This window comes from Lampetra fluviatilis, chromosome 49 (genome assembly GCF_964198595.1).
Source record: "Lampetra fluviatilis chromosome 49, kcLamFluv1.1, whole genome shotgun sequence".
Classification (NCBI taxonomy): domain Eukaryota; kingdom Metazoa; phylum Chordata; class Hyperoartia; order Petromyzontiformes; family Petromyzontidae; genus Lampetra; species Lampetra fluviatilis.
In genome coordinates this window covers 2,584,876-2,598,896 of record NC_136323.1, presented here as the reverse complement: position 1 = coordinate 2,598,896, position 14,021 = coordinate 2,584,876, and the positions used below count along the sequence as shown (strand labels likewise).

At 56.7% G+C, this 14,021-nt stretch overlaps 2 protein-coding genes across 2 annotated transcripts in view; one reads left to right on the top strand and one right to left on the bottom strand.

Annotated features, from left to right (window-relative positions):
- Nucleotides 1–12,760, bottom strand: part of LOC144948438 (heparan sulfate 2-O-sulfotransferase 1-like) — a 99,488-nt gene extending 86,728 nt beyond the window's left edge. Inside the window, exon 1 of the mRNA XM_078877904.1 lies at nt 12,174–12,760. Within this exon, the coding sequence (XP_078734030.1) occupies nt 12,174–12,276 (103 nt within the window). The 5' untranslated portion in view covers nt 12,277–12,760. The remainder of the gene's footprint in view (nt 1–12,173) is intronic.
- Nucleotides 376–6,910, top strand: LOC144948437 (uncharacterized). Its single transcript, XM_078877903.1, has 2 exons — nt 376–2,181; nt 5,999–6,910. The coding sequence occupies exons 1-2, from the start codon at nt 883–885 to the stop codon at nt 6,011–6,013; spliced, it is 1,314 nt and encodes a 437-aa protein (XP_078734029.1). The 5' UTR covers nt 376–882; the 3' UTR covers nt 6,014–6,910.
- Nucleotides 12,761–14,021: the final 1,261 nt, after the last annotated feature.

Genomic DNA, 14,021 nt, shown 5'->3' with positions numbered 1-14,021 from the left:
GGGCGTGGTGGTAGCCGAGTGGAAGTCACTCGCGGTCTTCCATCAGAGTGCGCGAAGTTGTCATGGGGTGTATGGGGGGTAGGGGGGGGGGCAGTCATCAGTGATGAGTACAGCTGATGGGTTTGCACCTCGCAAAGCGTTCGCAGTTCGCTTCCTGCTCTGCGACATCGTGGCTTAGCTAAAGCCCGGACATTGAGAAGGGAATTATAACGACACCTTGAAGGTGACAATGATAATTATCTACTTCCGTGTCGGGCAGCTTGTGTCACTCACAGCACCCCCCACCCCCCGGTGCTGGGATCACAGTGAGCGTTTCAAATCCATCGCGTATGAAATAAAATAGGCACGGTACAATACACGTGTAGTGACATAAGAAGGGAGGGGCTGCTGGGGGCTCTGGGTTCCCAGGTGGGTCCAGACGCTTAAGCCTCTGGGCGCCAGGCGTTGAGTTCCCAGGGGGTCCAGACGCTTAATCCCCTTGGCGCCGCCAAAGGGGGGGGCTGTGTGTGCTCTGTGGGATATCTGGGGGCGCACACGGCCCCACCCCTCGTTGTACCAGGCATAAAAGGAGAGCTCCCTGGACGATCGGGGCCCAGTTGTAACTCAAGACCCAAGACCCACGACCAGCCATCTGAAGACCCGGGGATGCTGTGAGAGCCAGCGCTGGGACTCTGGAACTCCCGACTCTACGACCTTGTGAGGGCGAGTTCCGGAGCGTAGCCAGAGTAGAGTATCTAGGCTGTGTAGCTAGGCTGTGTACCTAGGCTGTAACAGAGTATCAGGACTGTTGGACTGTTGGACTGTTGGAGTGTTGTATTGTAATAAAGAAGTTACCTCTACAAGTGTCTCCGGAACCTGTTACATTTGGCGTCAGAAGTGGCAATGGAGACAAGAAGTAAGCCACGTACCTTCAGTCCTGACGGCGATGTTGAGGAGCAAGCGGCGACGGGGCAGCCAACTCGGGCCGACAGCGACGCTGCACCGCCGGCTCAGCAGTCGTCCACCATACCTGCCGATCTTCCTCCAGCGTCGGGAGCAGCAATGGAGGAAACGCTGCTTCGCCTCACCGAGCTGCTCCACGCCACCGTCTCCATCCTGGACGACATGCGTCGCTCACAGGCGGAGACAGCAGGGAGAGAGGAGGCGCAGCGGCCGCACCATCCCGCCGGCTCCCACACAAAGATGGCGGCCGTTCCCGCCGCAAATACATCCGGGTGTGTCGTCACTTCTGCGGGGGGAGCAGTGGCCGCTGGGAGCGACGTCACTTCCGGGCCCAGCGTGGGCCAACCCGATGACGCCGCGTCATCAGCGCTGCGTCCCTCACCGCCGGGTGACAGCGCTGCGAACGCGAAGCCAGCTTCAGCCGGGTTGCCAGGCAACGAAAGCTTGGCTCACGTCCAGCAACGCCTGCCGGCACTCAAGGCATTTTCTTCAGAGGGGGGTGAGTGGGCAGCGTTCGAACGCCGGTTCGTCTCTCTTATAGAGACGTCCGGCTGGTCGGAGTATGAAGCGCTCCAAGGCCTCCCGGCCATGCTCGACGACGACTCCCTCGCAGCACTCCTTACTGTGCCACGCGCAAAACGTGCCACGCTCACGGATGCCCTTCATCAGATGCGGCTGATTTATGGACCCCCATCCGAAGCACGTCACCGCTTCGATGCGAGGAGGAAGAAGGCCTCCGAGTCGGCGATGGGGTACCGCAGCGCGCTGCTGGCCATGGCAAAGGTTGCCTACCCTCGCATGGATGAAGACGCTGTGGAGTCACTCGTGCTGCAGAAGCTCATGAGCTTGGCCCGCCAGCTTCGAGTTGCCATGCCGACAGCCGACGACGACGACGACTTCACGTCGCTACGTGCTGCCAGGTGCATCCAAGCACACCTACATTGCGATGAGGACACGACCATCGCCGCCTGCGCAGGCCCACCTGATGCACAAGCCTATGACGTGCATTCGGGGCCTCATCAGGCCTTCGCAGCAACAGAAAATCGCGGATCGTCCAACTGGCGATCCCAGCGAGATCACCACCAGCGGGACCGGCCAACCTCGCGCCAGGACGGAGCGTCCATCGTCTGCCACAACTGTGGCCTTCGGGGCCATGTGGCGTCCGGCTGCCGGGTCCCCCGACGCCGGACTTCAGGACCTCCGGCGCCTCGGCCACCACCGTATCCTCGGCATACCCAGGCGAGTCACGACACCTCGCACTCTCGGCCCCCACTTACAACAAGCACGCACCCTCACACCACACAGGGGGGTCATGCTTCTGAGGAGGGGGATTCGGGCCCATCATTGAACAACCGGGCGCTCGGACCGGGTCAATGGTCCGAGTTGGCCCATAGGGTCGTTGCCGCTGCGGCAGGGTCCTCTGCCGTAGTGGGTTCCATCGAGGGCGTTGATGTTCGTATGTTGATCGATACGGGTGCGTCGGCGACCATCATTTCAGACATAATTTATAACATTTTGCCCGATATATGCCGTCCCTTGCAGCCAGTTGATGTGCCATGCTATGCCGCAAATGGGGGTTCGTTGGGCATCACCGGACGGATCAATGCTCAGATCCGCATTGCTGACGTCCAATTAGTTGGGCCCATTTTGGTCTCATCAACCCTCGCCGTTCCGTGCCTCCTCGGAACAGATTTCTTGGGGAAGATGCCCATTAAAATTCTCATTAACAAAGGGTGTATTGAGCTCCCCTCCGGCCGACGCATGGCCTTCCTACCCACACCCACTCGGTTGCACTCCGCATCTACGACGGTGCAGGCGTTGGCGGCGTGCACAATTCACATTCCTCCTGGCTCTCAGATGTTAGTTCCCCTCCGGTTTCGTAAACCCCTTGATTACGACGCGTTCATGGGGGGTGCTGTGATCGGGCCTTCGCGTTCAGCTGAGCGGGTGTCGGACCTCGTGTGTGCACAAACGCTCGTGCGAAGCGACCACGACCCCTTTATCCAGGTCCTTAACGCGGGATTGGAAACGGCCGTTATCTGTCAGGGAATGGTGCTTGCTCACGCGACGCCAGCCCCGCCAGAAGATGTGATCGTGGGTCACGTAGGGGGCGAGTTCTCTTCCGTTGCCAAGCCAGGTCCTGACACAGGATGGCTCGACGCGCTTTGCTCCACTTCTGCCGATTTGTCACCATTACAACATGCTAAATTACGCACGCTGCTGAGCGATTTCGCCGACGTTTTCAGTCAAAGCAAATTCGACATTGGCTGCACTAAATTGCTAAGCCACCACATCGACACGGGTGATGCCGCTCCAATTCGTCAAAACCCATTCCGGTTGAGCCCGGCCGAAAAGGAACATGTACGGGTGGCCGTCAACGATATGTTGGCGGCCGATGTCATTGCGCCATCAAATAGCCCATGGGGGGCGCCGATCGTTCTTGTTAAGAAGCACGACGGGAGCCTCCGCTTTTGTGTTGACTTCAGGAAACTTAATAAGATTTCGGTGGCCGACGCCTACCCGCTTCCCAGGATGGACGAGTCGCTCGATGCCTTAGCAGGTGCGCATTACTTCTCCACCTTGGATCTCCTCTCGGGGTTTTGGCAGCTACCCCTTGATGACGCATCCAAACCAAAGACGGCCTTTCGCACGCCGCAGGGACTGTTCCAATTCAACAGACTTCCCATGGGTCTTCACTCGGCCCCGGCGACGTTCCAGCGCCTGATGGAGCTGGTCCTCGCTGGGCTCCAGTGGGATTCTTGCCTAATCTACCTCGACGATGTAATCGTGTTCAGCAAAACTTTTGATGAACACCTCACGCGATTGAAGGCAGTTTTCCTTAAAATGCGAGCGGCTAACCTCAAATTCAAACCGCAAAAATGCCACCTCATGAGGGATTCGGTTCGTTATTTGGGCCATATTGTCAGCCGCTCGGGAATTGCCACGGACCCCGAAAAGACAAATTGCGTGCGCTCATGGCCAACTCCTACCTCTGTTGGGGAGGTGCGGAGTTTTATCGGCTTCGCCTCATATTATCGACGATTTGTTGCGGGATTCGCATCTATTGCGAAGCCCCTCCACGCATTAACGGCCAAAGGGGTCAAATTCCGATGGGGAGAGTTAGAACAGGCATCATTCAATGCCGTCCGAAAAGCACTGGTCGATGCTCCTACCCTGTCTTATCCAGATTTTACCACTCCGTTCATTCTGGATACAGACGCCAGCAACACCGGAATTGGAGGGGTGCTGTCGCAAATTGTCAATGGAGTGGAGCGCGTCGTCGCCTATGGCAGCAGGGTGCTGTCGCCCGCGGAGCAACGTTACTGCGTGACGCGCCGCGAATTGCTTGCTATCGTTTTTTTCATAAAGCAGTACAGGCCATACGTGTATGGCAGGCATTTCACAGTACGCTCCGACCACGCGGCGCTACAATACGCCTTGCGAGTGGACCAACCATCTGGACAGCTCTCGCGTTGGCTCGAGATCCTCCAGGACTTTGCGTTCACTGTCATTTACCGCAAGGGGATTCAACACGGGAACGCCGACGGGTTGTCGCGACTGCCGAACAATGGGCGCTGTGCTTGTTTTTTGGGTGCGGGGCGTTGTAGGCAGCCTGACGGGGTACCGCCCCCATCCCTTGCGGCCGCGGCCGGGGATGGGGTCGGGGACCACGGGGCTCCCTCCACGCAAGTTCCGCAGGACGCATTGCTGGGCCTCGGGTTGGACGACTGGGGACGTCTTCAGATGGAAGACGTCTCCCTCCTCAAATTGAGACGCCGCGCTAGGGATGCCGAGGGTCACAGGGGGCAGGGGGGCCCCGTATCATATGTCATCCGGGAAGGCGTCCTCATGCATTGGGATGGGGGGTCCCAATCCCACACATTGGTGGTGCCCACCTCCCTGCGGGGGCGACTTGTGTGGGAAACCCACAGTCGCCTCTTGCACTTGGGTGTTCAGAAAACACTAGCTAAAATCCAATTGGAATTTTTCTGGCCGGGCATGGCAAACGATGTGGCTGACCTTGTGCAAGGTTGCACAGAATGTGCACGGCGGAAACCACCTGCTAGGCCGTCCTGCCCGCCGCTCCAATCCATTAAAGTTTCCCGGGTCAATGAGATCGTCGCATTGGATATTTTGGGTCCGTTTCCCGCTACTCCTCGGGGTAATAAGTACCTTTTGGTTGGGGTCGAATATTTTACCCGATGGGCCATGGCCTGGCCACTCCCCAACCAGTCTGCAGCAGCCATTACAGAGGCCTTTTTCCAGGGCTACGTCCTGGACAAGGGTGCTCCCGAACGCCTGCTGACCGACCAAGGGAAAAATTTCTCTTCCACCCTGTTGCGGGATGTGTGCAACCTGCTAGGGACACACAAAATTCGCACCTCGCCATATCACCCCCAGACTGACGGTATGGTCGAGCGATTACATAGGACACTTACCTCCATGCTAAGCCACCAGGTGTCTGAGTCACAGACTGATTGGGATCTCCACATACCTGGTGTCTTGGCCGCCTATAGAATGGCGCCCCATGCTGCCACGGGGTACTCGCCATTCTATCTAATGTATGGTAGGGAGGTTTGCCCCCCAATCGACGTACAATTGCACATTAAACAGCCCGCACCTAAGGCTAAGATTGCCGACCACATCCGTGCTAATGTGCGTCGTCTCGTAGATGCCCGGGAGGCTGCTCAAAATAACTCAGAAGCCCGTCAGCTTGCCAACGAGCGGTTGCGGAATCTCCGCACATCCCGCCACGTTTGGGTAGAAGGGGACCGCGCCTGGCTCCACTGCCCGCAGGTACCATTGGCTACTTCCTCAAAACTGCTTAAGCCTTGGAGAGGGCCGGTTGTTATTATTCGCGTTCTCCGCCCGCAGTGTGTCAGGATCCAGCATGGCAAGCGACGTTGGTTCGTGCACCCGTCACGTCTAAAACCTTACATTCAACCCTACACACCTCCTTCACATCTCCGGGGCCGAGAGCGCGACATGTCTGACGAGTCGCGCCGCGATGATGCTGCTTCTAACTCTCGGGCAGGTCCCGCTGCCCCGCCCTCAGGTGCCTTGGGAATGAAATCCGCCACGGCCGACCCAGCGGGAACAAGCTTGCCCGCGGGATCAGCGACCCAGGACACAAGCGCAACAGCGGGTCGTCGGTCCCCTCCTGCCTCCGTCGCGACCGATGGACCTGCCACTCGGACTCGCTCAAAACTCAAACGATTTTCATGACCCCCGCCCACGAACTCTCGTCCCAACGCGACGCCACTCACTTTTCCATCATGTATAGTGGGCGATTGGGGCGTGCGTTCATCCTGCATATATGTGTTTATACAGTGTTGTTCTGCATCGGTGACCACAGGAGGGGGAGAGGCGCTTTCTTCTCATTTTTTTTTCTTGATTTGTCACACACTCATTCTGATGGTTAACAAATAATTTCTTGTACAATTGTATTTTTTTTTGACAGCCGGGTCGGCTGGAGGCTACGTAGAGGGGGGTAATGTAGTGACATAAGAAGGGAGGGGCTGCTGGGGGCTCTGGGTTCCCAGGTGGGTCCAGACGCTTAAGCCTCTGGGCGCCAGGCGTTGAGTTCCCAGGGGGTCCAGACGCTTAATCCCCTTGGCGCCGCCAAAGGGGGGGGCTGTGTGTGCTCTGTGGGATATCTGGGGGCGCACACGGCCCCACCCCTCGTTGTACCAGGCATAAAAGGAGAGCTCCCTGGACGATCGGGGCCCAGTTGTAACTCAAGACCCAAGACCCACGACCAGCCATCTGAAGACCCGGGGATGCTGTGAGAGCCAGCGCTGGGACTCTGGAACTCCCGACTCTACGACCTTGTGAGGGCGAGTTCCGGAGCGTAGCCAGAGTAGAGTATCTAGGCTGTGTAGCTAGGCTGTGTACCTAGGCTGTAACAGAGTATCAGGACTGTTGGACTGTTGGACTGTTGGAGTGTTGTATTGTAATAAAGAAGTTACCTCTACAAGTGTCTCCGGAACCTGTTACACACGCGATACAATGCACGTGGTTCAATGCACACACACACACGCACACAGGCTGTACAATGCAGGACCTGTCGGCGTGCGGTGATAGCTGTAAGCTCATGTCACGGGCCCGGAGGAATACACATTTGTGCACCACAGCCAACGCTGCATCGCCAAACAATGTCGTTCAAAACAAGTTGCAGTGCGCTTTGCACGTGTGACGCAGCACAACGAAGGGAAAAGTATACGCATGGAGAAGTATCACGCTACAAACAGGACATACAGCACGTGGGATATCACGCGCATGAGCGTATGCGTTATGCAAGAAGGGCCATCGCCCGAAACGTCGAGAAATTATCTATTTTCTGAATTTTTTTTTTAAAGAATCATCAGAGCACCCATCGGTTGAACAGCCTTTCGCGACCAATATTATCGATAATAGAGGTGTGCTGGGTTCGATCGCGTAAAAATACTCTGGCCTGTCCGCCTGCTGATGCTGGTGGTTGTAATTACCGGTGAAACGTCACGCGACTCGAATTCTAAATGTCGTGGGGTTTACTCTCCAACACACAAGCGGTGTGCTGAACTAGTAACGGATTGGCCACGTTCTGTTTACGTGACAAACCTTTACGAATTGGCCGTGTCGGGTGGTGGCGGGTTTAACGTCACATTTAGATATTTACGCGATTTAACTCCATAAAACAAACCTCTGAAAGGGTACCTATTGCATACTTAAGGATGCTACGCTTTATATTTCCCCCCCCACGCCACCTTGTCCAAGACGTCGTGCCAGGTTGGAAGAGTAGGCCTAAAGCACCCTCGTGTGTGTGTACTGTGTGTGTGTGTACGCCACACACACACACAGTACACAACAGGGCGTGCTTGTGTGTACTGTGTCTGTGTACCCCCCCACACACAGTACACAACAGGGCGTGCTTGTGTGTACTGTGTGTGTGTACTGTGTGTGTGTACTGTGTGTGTGTGCTGTGTTTGTTTGTGTACTGTGTGTGTACTGTGAGTGTGTACTGTGAGTGTGTGTGTGTACTGTGTGTGTGTGTACTGTGTGTGTGTACTGTGTGTACTGTGTGTGTGTGCTGAGTAATATTTCACCACCGGGCAATCTCTCACAACAACCACTGCTTTCAGTGTAAATTACAACTCGCAATGCCACAAAGACAACGGCTACCCGTGTAGCCTTCACAGACTGTCGGGGCAAGTGCTTTTCGCGAGCACCTATGAAGACCGGGCCACGACACACCGCCACGCCCGACCGCCTTTGTCACCCTATCACTGATGTCTACACGCCGCAACCAGGTGCTCGTTTGAGGCTGAGCCGACCGGTCGCAGATACTCGCGCACAGCAGCCGGTGTGAGCGCAGCGCGTTCAGCGAAACGCGCTCGTGGTCACACACTGCCCCCTTAGCCCCACGAGTTGCAGGCATAGTTCGAATAGATGCAGGCTCGCTCGCTCGTACTGGCACGAGTGGTCATCATCATCATCGATAATAGTGATGCACGCGCTGGCCCCGTGTGTGTTAACCCCTTACACGCGGAGGAATAGCGTGGCACGCGCGCGCGCGCGTGTGTGTGATGCGCGCTGCACGTGTTGACTAGGAGCACACCTAGACTGTGTTAACACCACACACTGACACGCGAGAACTCTTCTACACACGCTGGCACGCACGCACGCACTGCCACACACACACTGACACACACACTGATACACACACTGACACACACACACACACTGCCATACACACACACTGCCACACACACACTGCCACACACACTGCCACACACACATACACACACTGCCACACACACATACACACACTGACACACACACACACACTGCCACACACACTGCCACACACACACACACTGCCACACGCACACACTGACACACACACTGACACACGCGATCAACAGTCACGCTCGCAAAACACATCACACGGCAACTACAAACACGTGTGATTGACACAAAGACAACACGCACAGCGAGAGGAGGGTGACACAGCGAGACACACACAGCGAGACACACACACAGCGAGACACACACACACAGCGAGACACACACACAGCAGACACACACACACAGCGAGACACACACACACAGCGAGACACACACACAGCGAGACACACACAGCGAGACACACACACAGCGAGACACACACACAGCGAGACACACACACACAGCGAGACACACACAGTGAGACACACACACAGCGAGACACACACACAGCGAGACACACACACACAGCGAGACACACACAGCGAGACACACACACAGCGAGACACACACACACAGCGAGACACACACACAGCGAGACACACACACAGCGAGACACACACACAGCGAGACACACACACAGCGAGACACACACAGCGAGACACACACACAGCGAGACACACACACACAGCGAGACACACACAGCGAGACACACACAGCGAGACACACACACAGCGAGACACACACAGCGAGACACACACACAGCGAGACACACACACACAGCGAGACACACACACAGCGAGACACACACACACACAGCGAGACACACACACAGCAGACACACACAGCGAGACACACACACACACAGCGAGACACACACACAGCAGACACACACAGCGAGACACACACACAGCAGACACACACACAGCGAGACACACACACACAGCAGACACACACACAGCGAGACACACACACAGCGAGACACACACACAGCGAGACACACACACACACAGCGAGACACACACACAGCAGACACACACACAGCGAGACACACACACAGCGAGACACACACACAGCGAGACACACACACACACACAGCGAGACACACACACACAGCAGACACACACACAGCGAGACACACAAACAGCGAGACACACAGCGAGACACACACACACAGCAGACACACACACAGCGAGACACACAAACAGCGAGACACACACACAGCACACACACACACAGCGAGACACACACACAGCGAGACACACACACACACAGCGAGACACACACACACACAGCAGACACACACACAGCAGACACACACACACACAGCGAGACACACACACAGCGAGACACACACACACACAGCGAGACACACACACAGCGAGACACACACACAGCACACACACACACAGCACACACACACACAGCAGACACACACACACACAGCAGACACACACACAGCAGACACACACACACACAGCGAGACACACACACAGCGAGACACACACACAGCACACACACACACAGCACACACACACACACAGCGAGACACACACACACACAGCGAGACACACACACAGCGAGACACACACAGCAAACACACACACAGCGAGACACACACACAGCGAGACACACACACAGCGAGACACACACACACACAGCGAGACACACACACAGCACACACACACACAGCACACAGTGAGACACACACACAGCACACACACACACAGCGAGACACACACACACACAGCGAGACACACACACAGCGAGACACACACAGCGAGACACACACACAGCACACACACACACAGCGAGACACACACACACACAGCGAGACACACACACACACAGCGAGACACACACAGCAAACACACACACAGCGAGACACACACAGCAGACACACACACACACAGCGAGACACACACACACACAGCGAGACACACACACAGCGAGACACACACAGCAAACACACACACAGCGAGACACACACACAGCGAGACACACACAGCGAGACACACACACAGCGAGACACACACACAGCGAGACACACACAGCGAGACACACACAGCGAGACACACACACAGCGAGACACACACACAGCGAGACACACACACAGCGAGACACACACACAGCGAGACACACACACAGCGAGACACACACAGCGAGACACACACACACACAGCGAGACACACACACAGCACACACACACACAGCGAGACACACACACAGCGAGACACACACACAGCGAGACACACACACAGCGAGACACACACAGCGAGACACACACACACACAGCGAGACACACACACAGCGAGACACACACACAGCGAGACACACACACAGCGAGACACACACACAGCACACACACACACAGCGAGACACACACACAGCGAGACACACACACAGCGAGACACACACACAGCGAGACACACACAGCGAGACACACACACACACAGCGAGACACACACACAGCGAGACACACACACAGCGAGACACACACACAGCGAGACACACACACAGCACACACACACACAGCGAGACACACACACAGCGAGACACACACACAGCGAGACACACACACACAGTGAGACACACACACAGCGAGACACACACACAGCACACACACACACAGCGAGACACACACACAGCACACACACACACAGCGAGACACACACACAGCGAGACACACACACAGCGAGACACACACACAGCGAGACACACACACAGCGAGACACACACACAGCGAGACACACACACACACACAGCGAGACACACACACACAGCAGACACACACACAGCAGACACACACACACAGCGAGACACACACACAGCGAGACACACACACAGCGAGACACACAGCGAGACACACACACACAACGAGACACACACACAGCGAGACACACACACAGCAGACACACACACACAGCGAGACACACACACAGCGAGACACACACACAGCGAGACACACACACACAGTGAGACACACACACAGCGAGACACACACACAGCACACACACACACAGCGAGACACACACACAGCACACACACACACAGCGAGACACACACACAGCGAGACACACACACAGCGAGACACACACACAGCGAGACACACACACACACACAGCGAGACACACACACACAGCAGACACACACACAGCAGACACACACACAGCGAGACACACGCTCACACAGCAGACACACACACAGCAGACACACACACACAGCGAGACACACACACAGCGAGACACACACACAGCGAGACACACAGCGAGACACACACACACAACGAGACACACACACAGCGAGACACACACACAGCAGACACACACACACAGCGAGACACACACACAGCGAGACACACACACAGCGAGACACACAGCGAGACACACACACACAGCGAGACACACACACACAGCGAGACACACACACAGCGAGACACACACACACAGCGAGAGGAGGGTGACGGTGAGACGCACAGCCAGAGACACCGCGAGACGCAGACAGAGACGCGTCGGCGGCTCGCTCACCCAGCTTGGCCCTCGCCTGCTCCAGCTTCCTGATCTGATGCTCCACGAAGAGCATCGCTCCCAGCAGCAGAAGCGCCGCCAGGAGACCGAATCGCCCGGGCATGACGACCCCCTCGAGCCTCAGCGGGAGCAGCCGCTAGCAGCAGCGGCCGCAGCAGTCACGGCGAGCGGGAACGGATGCTGCTGCTACTGCTGCTGCTGATGATGATGGTGATGGTACTGCTGCTTGCTTGCCACTGCTGATGCTGCTGCTGATGCTGCTGTTGGACGTGGTGGCGGCGTCGGTGGTGGAGGTAAAGGGAGGAGACGGAAGGGGGAAGCTAACGCCGGGAATTTTTTTTTAGAACGAGCGAGATAGACCCGCGTTTAAAAATTACATACAAACAAAATATTGCCAGCACGTGTGCGTGTCTGCGCGCGCGCGCACGACCGAAGAGAACATGTGTTCATTGGCCTGGCTCCGTGTGGAGTGCTTCCTGCTCCGCGTCGTGGTGGTGGTGGTGTATTATATGACGAGAACTGCGCTGTGTATGACTTAAAAGCTGCTACGCTAGACTCGTGCGATTGCCTTGTTACGATTGAGCGCTGGCTAGTACACTGAGAGACAGAGAGAGGTGGGGGGGGGGGGAGAGCGGGTGAGAGGGAGGGAGAGCGAGAGAGCGAGCAGAGGGAGGGATCTGAACGGCACACACACACACCTGTCCCGAAGCAGACTGCTTCTCGCTGCCTCCCCGTCATCCCTGTCGCACCCCCTATCACTGCCTACCCACACCGCCAGCGCCATTCGCACGCAGCCTCAACTCACCGGCTCACTCATTCACTCGCTCATTCACGCACTCACTATACACCCAACTCAACCAACTGGCTCACTCACACCACTCAACCGACTCATCCGCAAAATCACTTTCACGCCAAGCTCACCCACCCACCCACCCACCATCCTCCACTCTCGTTTGCGCACTCATCCACTCGCCCACGCACCTCGCCGACTCACTCAACCACTCACTCGCCCACCCACTCACCCACACACTAACCCACCCACTCGCCTACGCACCTCGCCGACTCACTCACCCACCCACTCGCCCACCCACTCACCCATCCACTCGCCCACGCACCTCGCCGACTCACTCGCCCACGCGCCTCGCCGACTCACTCACCCACCCACTCGCCCACCCACTCACCCATCCACTCGCCCACGCACCTCACCGACTCACTCACCCACCCACTCGCCCACCCACTCACCCATCCACTCGCCCACGCACCTCGCCGACCCACGCGCCCCGCCGACTCACTCACCCACTCACCCACCCACTCACCCACCCACTCGCCCACGCACCTCGCCGACTCACTCACCCACCCACTCGCCCACCCACTCACCCACCCACTGATCTTCCCCCGTATCTGAGACACCCTCGAGTCACACTGCTGCTGCTGCTGCTACTGCTGCTGTTGTTGTTTTTCTTCTTCCCGAATGTTGACGAATTTTAGCCGACAAACCCGGGGCGTTTGAATAATTCAAGCGATTTAATTCCCTCGTGCGTAATATTTGAACGACCCTTCAAGGTGCCCTCACGTCGCGCCAGTCGTTCTATAAACCCCATAGAGAATCACCGCTTGATATACACACACACACAACATTAATCCCGCGAGCCGGATACCCACATCGCAGTGGACATTGACAGCGAGTCGGGAATGCGTCTGCTTCGTACAGAGGCGTAGCTAGGGGGGGCAGGGGGGTACATATGTCCCCGGGCGCCAAGGTAAAGGGGCGCCAAAATGAGGCTTACAACGTTACATTATAACTTATTACGGCGGTCGCGGCAGCCTGAAATTACTGCACAAATCTGC